The sequence below is a fragment of the Morus notabilis genome, unplaced genomic scaffold (assembly GCF_000414095.1).
Source record: "Morus notabilis unplaced genomic scaffold, ASM41409v2 Scaffold615, whole genome shotgun sequence".
Taxonomy (NCBI): Eukaryota; Viridiplantae; Streptophyta; class Magnoliopsida; order Rosales; family Moraceae; genus Morus; species Morus notabilis.
The window spans coordinates 20,924-27,997 of record NW_010366289.1 but is presented as its reverse complement, the minus strand read 5'-3'; the positions used below and the strand labels follow the sequence as shown (position 1 = coordinate 27,997).

Below are 7,074 nucleotides of genomic sequence, written 5' to 3'. Positions count from 1 at the left end.
AATACTCCCTTGTAGAATGCGCTCGGCATTCCCCGCACCCACGCTGACAGCAGCTCAAAGCGGTCTAAGTGGACGTTTGGTTCACGGATTCAGAACCATAATTCATAACCATGCTTGGTTTACGTGTTTTTTGTGAGAGAAAATACGTAGCGAGCCACGAACCATGATTCAAACCATGACACGAATCCTCATACCAAACACCCACTAAGTAATCCGCCACCGACCCTATTTGCCTCAAGGCCATGAGTCTCTCCATCAGATCACCCTCTTTAGCTCTACTAAACCGATTCAAGATTGATGCCTTCAAGTCCCACCATTCCCTGAACGGATCTTAGGAATCAGTCCACCTAAACCAGTTCAAAGCTCGCCCTTCCATACACATCGAAGCCACAGACACTTTATCCTGTTCCCATACCTCATACATATCGAAATACTGTTCAGCCCGGAATAGCCATCCATATAGATCTTCGCAGGAAAAACTCGGCATCTCCACCCTCCTTCCACAGATTTCTCCTCTTCCCCGACCTTCCGGCGTCTCAAGTTGATGTCCCCGTTCCACATCCCATTGCTGGTCTCCCATTGGCTGCCTATGCTCCCCCTCGTTCTCCTCCCAAAAACCCCCATCTCGGCTCCATGTCCCTAGCCAACTCTGCTGCCGTTACTAGCCTCTTCGGGGTCGTCTCGTGGTGATTGCCCTGTCACACTCCCATTGGACCCCGATCAAGGCTGGGCTCCCGGTTTGGGTGTCCACCTCTCCCCCTCGGAGCCTCCCTGGTCAGATTGGCTTGATTTTCCCAACCCAGATCCGGCGGCCAAACAAGTCCCCGCCGTCTCTCTCTCTCATCCAAGCCCCTTCCGGCCACAACCACCGCCTAACGCAGCCGACGCCCGACCTCCGGACCCCCCCTGGTGGCGGCGCAACCTCGTCTGCGGCTGGGTCAGCGCCAATCAGACCTCCCCGTCGCGAATCGCCTCAATTCGTGCCATTGCGGTTCGCATCGCACTGCACCACTTCCCCATGCTCCGAAGCGGCCTCCAGCGGAGCTAGTCGGCGACCCATGAGCTCTTACAGCAGGCGCAACACCTCGTGGACCGCTCCGATCTGATTTCACACCTCATCTCTCAGTCCTCCGATTTCCTCCCAGATCTGCGGGATCTGTTCGGATGTCAAGGCATGAACCACCTCTTGCACCGCCGTCAAACCTTTCTCCGATGCGACCAGCCTCTTTGTCTCAGCTGGTTTGGGCGCCATGGATCGTAGTGCTCTGATACCAGTTTGTAAGGAACCTGGTAATTCTCATCCAATCACACAACACTCACACACACAGATGCACAACAAGAGAATTTTAAAGGAATCTGGGAAACTTTTATTGAATCAACCAGCAACGAGGCTTATACTAAACAACTGAAAACAAGATAAACCCGGAGATTTCGAGTACTCCAGAACTCCCAGCCACCGTCGGTGGAGAAAACAAAGACAACCAAAAAAATCTAGACTAACCCCTCCCCTAAGCTTTTCGATCCCCAAATACCCTGATTCCCACTTGTTTTAGGCAGTAAGCTCTTTAAAAAAGGTGATATTTTTTAAAAACCAAATTCGTAGATATGTTAGATACATAACCCTTATTCAATGCTAAAAGAATTTACAAACTAGATTGTTTAGAAAATAAAAGCTACCTCCATCTCGATAAGATTTTCTATCATGTTCTCAGCAGGCTTTAGACCATCACGCAAAAATTTTCCCATTATATCATCCATGCGCCTTCTCAATACTGGAAACGATTGCAAGTCAGCTGCTTCACAAGCACGGCTAATCTGCAAGAAAAGAGTTTATAATCAGATCTTCCAATTTTGTTACAAAATAAACAATGAAGCATTTCACCTTAAGCAGTTCATCATAAACATATCGGAGACACTGAAGGCTAGGTTCCAACAACATAGCAATCTGTCTTTTAACCAGAACTTCAAATGGGACCTGAAATGCAAAAACAGAACTTCGAATGGAACATGAAATGCAAAAACGGTGAGAACGTCATCCAACCGGTTTTTATTTTCTTTTTTTGTTTTCTTTCTTTTTTTTAACAAGGAAAATGGACGATGAAACTTGACCATATGTCATTATCCTCTCAAACTCACCTCTGGAACAAATAAGGAATTCTTTAGACCAACAGCATTTTGAATAGCCATCCAAATATCAGCATCAGTTAGATCCTCACATGGGTCAACTTCCTACAATTACACCAAAAACAAAAAACAAAAAAAAAGAACTCAGCATTTAAAAAATAAAAATGTATAAATAAAAGATGTTACAATACTAAATCAGTACCTCCAAGCTCTTAACAAAAGTTGTTTGAAAAATATAATGGATCCTGGCTCCCCCCAACAATTCTGTAGTTGCTATGTCCTGACTCCTTCCATCCAACATAGCAGAAAAAGCTGTTAATTTGATAAAATAGAAACAAAAGTCACCATAAGGGACAGAAGTGAGCACAGGGCTATTAAAGTTCAAAATGGAGGCAGGGAGAGAGAGAGTGTGTGTAAAATATAGTACTTGACTTCAGTGCAAGTCTTACAGATTTCAAATAAATAGCCACTAGAAAGCAGGGGGGAAAAAAAGTTATAATGTGGAAGATTACAAGATAATAGGATGGTGTCTCACCTTCACAATATTTTGACAAAATGTTCAACAAAATTACTCCTTTCTCCACCTAGTTCATGAGAAAATAAAAATCTAAGGAAAATTCCAGAAGCAGTTCTCAAACCCCAAGGAGGGGGGGTGGAAGTTAAAATAGAAAACTAGGGCCTATGCAAGTGGGATGTCTCAATATATAGGAAAAGCAGAAAATTCAATTCGACCAAATATTCACCAACGTAGTGAAGCATACAAACTAAAAGTTTAAGGATCAAAGCAATAACAACAAAAAAATTATGAGCTCCGACATAATTGTCCCAACATAGCACAAAGATGAACAATTATATGCAGACAGCTCTAAGAAACACAATTTACCAATGTAGAAGAAGTCCAAATTACAGTTTTCATACACGGACATGAAATTAATCAAATTACAGTGACCTCACATATTCAAGATCCACGTGCAAGAATGCAAATGGAAAGAATCAGTGGGTGGGTGAAAATAGAACATGCCAACCGCATGCAAAATGCCAAAAAGACAACTCACATACACTCAGATAGTTACATGACTGCGAGAGAATAGTATAAACTCGTAGGATTAAAAGTGCAACTTACATCCGGTTCTAAAGCTCTTCCATATGTCCGAAGTCCTTTACCAACAGAAAATATTTCTGAATTCAGCTCGGACTTCAAACTTGGAAAAACTGTTCTGATATGCCGTTCCAGAATCTGACACATAAAATCGGCCAAGGGTTTAAATAAAGTGAACTAGTAAGAGACAAAATAAGACACAAGAGCGCCCCAAAACCTGGAATCTAAGGTGCTCCCTGTATATGGATCCAACAATCAACGTGGGCAAAGAAATGGCTTCAACCAACCTGATTAAGCTTCCTTCCTAACTGGGGGATGCCACAACAACCAGATAGACTGCTATATACCTTTAACGTGAAAGGCATATAAAAAGAGCATAAAAATTAAGAATGAAGACAAATGTAAAATATCTTCAAGTCAGAACAGTATTTTAAGGAAGCGAATAGTACAGGATGATTGTTGAAAAATTTCTCTTCATGAGAAAGAGCATCAGCAATACTACGATTATTATTAATATCCTGCAACACAAAGCAGAGTAAAAATAAGAAGTTAATATATCATGACATAAGAAACCAACATTCAACACGTTGGCTACAGATCTAGAGATGAATACAGTAAAAAGAGCAGACACGAAAAATGCATGAATGGTCTAGTACGTAAATAAGCAACAACGAAGTCATAAATGATAACCCTTTGAGCGAAAATCTGAGCATCCTAAATCATTCAACGGTGGTGATGGGAATTTTATTAGCAAGAAACAGGGGTCTTCATGTATTTTAATTGCCAAAAAGATTATCTGCCTACTTCCCACCGTGAATAGAGGCGCTGCACCGTCGAAAGGCGTATTTCACATAAGGCGCCTATCCAGCTCCATGTCTGAGCATCTAAATTAGCTCAGAAATTATGCAGTCGTAGTGTTTAGTGGCCTCACGATATCACTGTTCACTAGTTCATAACTATAGCAAAAATTCTTAGATCTCCCAAAACAACGAATCACGAAAATTAGCTACATGGAGTATTGAATAACTTATTATACTTTATAGGATATCAAGACCAGCACACGGCAGCCACAAAGATTCCAATGTTTCAAAAACAAAAGATAACCAATCGGTATTCGGTAAGAAAAAAACATGCAGATGTTTCAAGATACCACTTTATTAATTTTTTTTGAATGGAAGATACCACTCTTTTCACAACTAAACTGTTTGTGGCGTTTAATAAATCTAACCATTTAAAGGCATTAGAAAAGGGAATTACCTCTTGACTCCGACTGACTACACCAATGTAACCAAGACGAAGTGGAACAACTTTCCCAAGCAAAAAGTTACGAGCATCAGTTCCTCGGTCCATTATGTCAAGCTACATGGGGAACCACATAGTTAATCACACAGCAAACCAAGCATAAACCAGGTTGACAATTAAATCAAGAGAAATATATCACTCTTCAGAAATAGAAACACAGACCTTTGTGATTACACCAATTGTTCGATAACCTGTTTATGCAGTCACATTAGTGCATCAAAGATAGCAGGTAGAACACAACAGAACCACAAGGAAATATACCCAAGTATATAGAATTTAGTGACCATAAAAAACAAATCATGAAGCATGTTCCTACCAGTTGGATCAGCTTCTCTAGCCATTTGAAGTGCATCAGAAGTTGCTAAATCGGAATTTGCAGGACTAACTGCCAAAATAATACAGCTTTCTTGCTGAATATAGACCATTATCATGTTCCTAATCATTGCTTCTATGTCAATGGGTTGATCCCCAACGGGAACCTTAGTAATGCCGGGTAAATCAACAAGGGTCATATTAAGTACATTTGGAGAGGAAATCTTCAAGAAAATTTGTTTATCTGAAACCCGTTTGTTTAATCCTACTCCTCTTTCAGTCTCAGCCTGCAACAATCAAACACAAATGCAGAAAACACGTGAATAGACGCTGCACAATCACAAAGATCTATTATGGAGTATTAGATTTTTGTCTGTCTCAAAAACAAATAAGGTGCAGTTCACTTTAAACTTTTGGTAGCCTACAATAGCTAGAAAATATAAAACGTTGAGGGAAAGCATTAAAAATATAAAGTTAATTACATAAAGTTAATTACAACATACCTCAAATGACTATATTGAATGTAGTAGATTACAAAAGAACAGTGAAAATATAAACACAAAGAACTATAGCTATACGTTTTTAAATTTTTGTATGAGAGTGCATGAGAACCTGATCTCTTAAACCCTCTTTTTCTCAGGTTTAAGCAGTGCTTCTCAAGCACCGTTACTCTTCCTAATCACAGTCCTCTTCTTCACATACTGTCTACTCTCAAGAAGCGTAGAAATATACTAAAATTTGCTCATTTAATCATCCTTCGAGACGTTCCATTCTTGAGAGACGGTCGGATTAAGCAACCAAAATGACTTAAAACTAAACTGTTCGTTATACTGAAGACTATCAAGATCATGAAAAAAGCAACCTGGATTTCGCGGCGAATCTTGGAGAAATCGTAGAAGCACTTTCCAGGCAAGTGACGGAACTCGCCCCATTCCTTTCCATCATCGCCGGGCTTCTCCGGCCGATTCTCTAGCATCAAGACGAGCGGTCTTCTCGTACATATATCGCAGCCTCGGGGGAGAAAATCGCGGCCGACGAGGGCCTCGAGCACGCTCGATTTGCCGCTGCTCTGGCTTCCGATAACCGCCACCTGCGGCAGGGAAATATTGGTCAATTCCCTCCCAACAGGAGCGAGAATGTCTTGAAGCTTGTTGATTATCGGAATTAGCGATGAGCCGACCACCGGAGAAGTTCTTGAGTTGACACGGAGAGAATCCAACGGGCTTGTTTCTTCACCCATTGATGATGATCTAGAGAGCGAGAGGAAGCGAAGCATGGACAGGAAAAGATTATCGAGGAAAACCAGAAAAACCCCTAGAAAGTGAAAGCTGTGGTTGGTCTTAGACTCGGAGAAAGTGTTTCCAAGTTTCTACTATCAATGGAGGACCTTTCGCGGGACTGATGTCGTAAAGATTCTTTACTTGAAGAGGACGAAAACGAGAGACCGGAAGTTTCTTTACTTGTAAAGTTTCATTCCGCGTCACTTATCACTGTATTTCATATTTGATTCCTCTGGTATTGATTCGTCTTTTTCTCAGTGTGTTTGGTCGGTGAAAAGAAAAGGAAAAGGAATGAAATTTGAGGCATTGTTATTTTATCAATTTAAATTTTATTATAGTAAAAAATTTTTATATAAAATTAAATCTCAACTCAAATTAAAAATTTAAATGAATGAATTAAATAGGCCTAAATTTAATAATGATCCTTCATTCATGACATACCACATATGCATCACATATGACATGAATAGTCATTTTAATTTTTTTTTTATAATTATCTTTCAATATTATAATATAATTAAAATATATTATATAATAGTTATATCTTATAATATAATATAGGAATTGTCTCCGGTCAGATATTTAGAAAGTGTCTTATCAGAACGGCAGTTGTATAATTCTGCATAAATTGTATATATTTACATGTAAATCGTATATATTTAACATGAAATATAACAAATCAACTAATATACATATTTTCATGTTATGTGTTCACTAATTGCTATAAAAAATACATGTTTTGAGGATTAATATACATTATCATTTTTTATAACTAACATACACGACTTTACATATAAATATACACAATTTACATGTAAATATACACAATTTATGCAGAATTATATAACTGTCATTCCGGTGAGACACTTTCCAAGTGCCTAACTAGAGACCTTACATATAATATAATATACAATAACACTATTATAATATAATATAATTATAATAATATAATAATTA

At 39.3% G+C, this 7,074-nt stretch overlaps 1 protein-coding gene across 3 annotated transcripts in view; it reads right to left on the bottom strand.

Annotated features, from left to right (window-relative positions):
- The window catches only part of LOC21390545 (dynamin-related protein 3A), a 14,751-nt gene extending 8,382 nt beyond the window's left edge, over positions 1-6,369 (bottom strand). For all 3 annotated transcript variants that reach the window (XM_024173405.1, XM_024173406.1, XM_024173407.1), the window contains exons 1-12: positions 5,700-6,369; positions 4,842-5,124; positions 4,688-4,716; positions 4,481-4,582; positions 3,673-3,741; positions 3,511-3,570; positions 3,248-3,361; positions 2,660-2,708; positions 2,327-2,436; positions 2,137-2,229; positions 1,883-1,975; positions 1,678-1,815 (exon numbers count right to left, since the gene is read on the bottom strand). In XM_024173405.1, the coding sequence (XP_024029173.1) occupies positions 1,678-1,815; positions 1,883-1,975; positions 2,137-2,229; positions 2,327-2,436; positions 2,660-2,708; positions 3,248-3,361; positions 3,511-3,570; positions 3,673-3,741; positions 4,481-4,582; positions 4,688-4,716; positions 4,842-5,124; positions 5,700-6,113 (1,554 nt within the window). In that variant the 5' untranslated portion in view covers positions 6,114-6,369. The remainder of the gene's footprint in view (positions 1-1,677; positions 1,816-1,882; positions 1,976-2,136; positions 2,230-2,326; positions 2,437-2,659; positions 2,709-3,247; positions 3,362-3,510; positions 3,571-3,672; positions 3,742-4,480; positions 4,583-4,687; positions 4,717-4,841; positions 5,125-5,699) is intronic.
- Between the last annotated feature and the right edge of the window lie 705 nt (positions 6,370-7,074).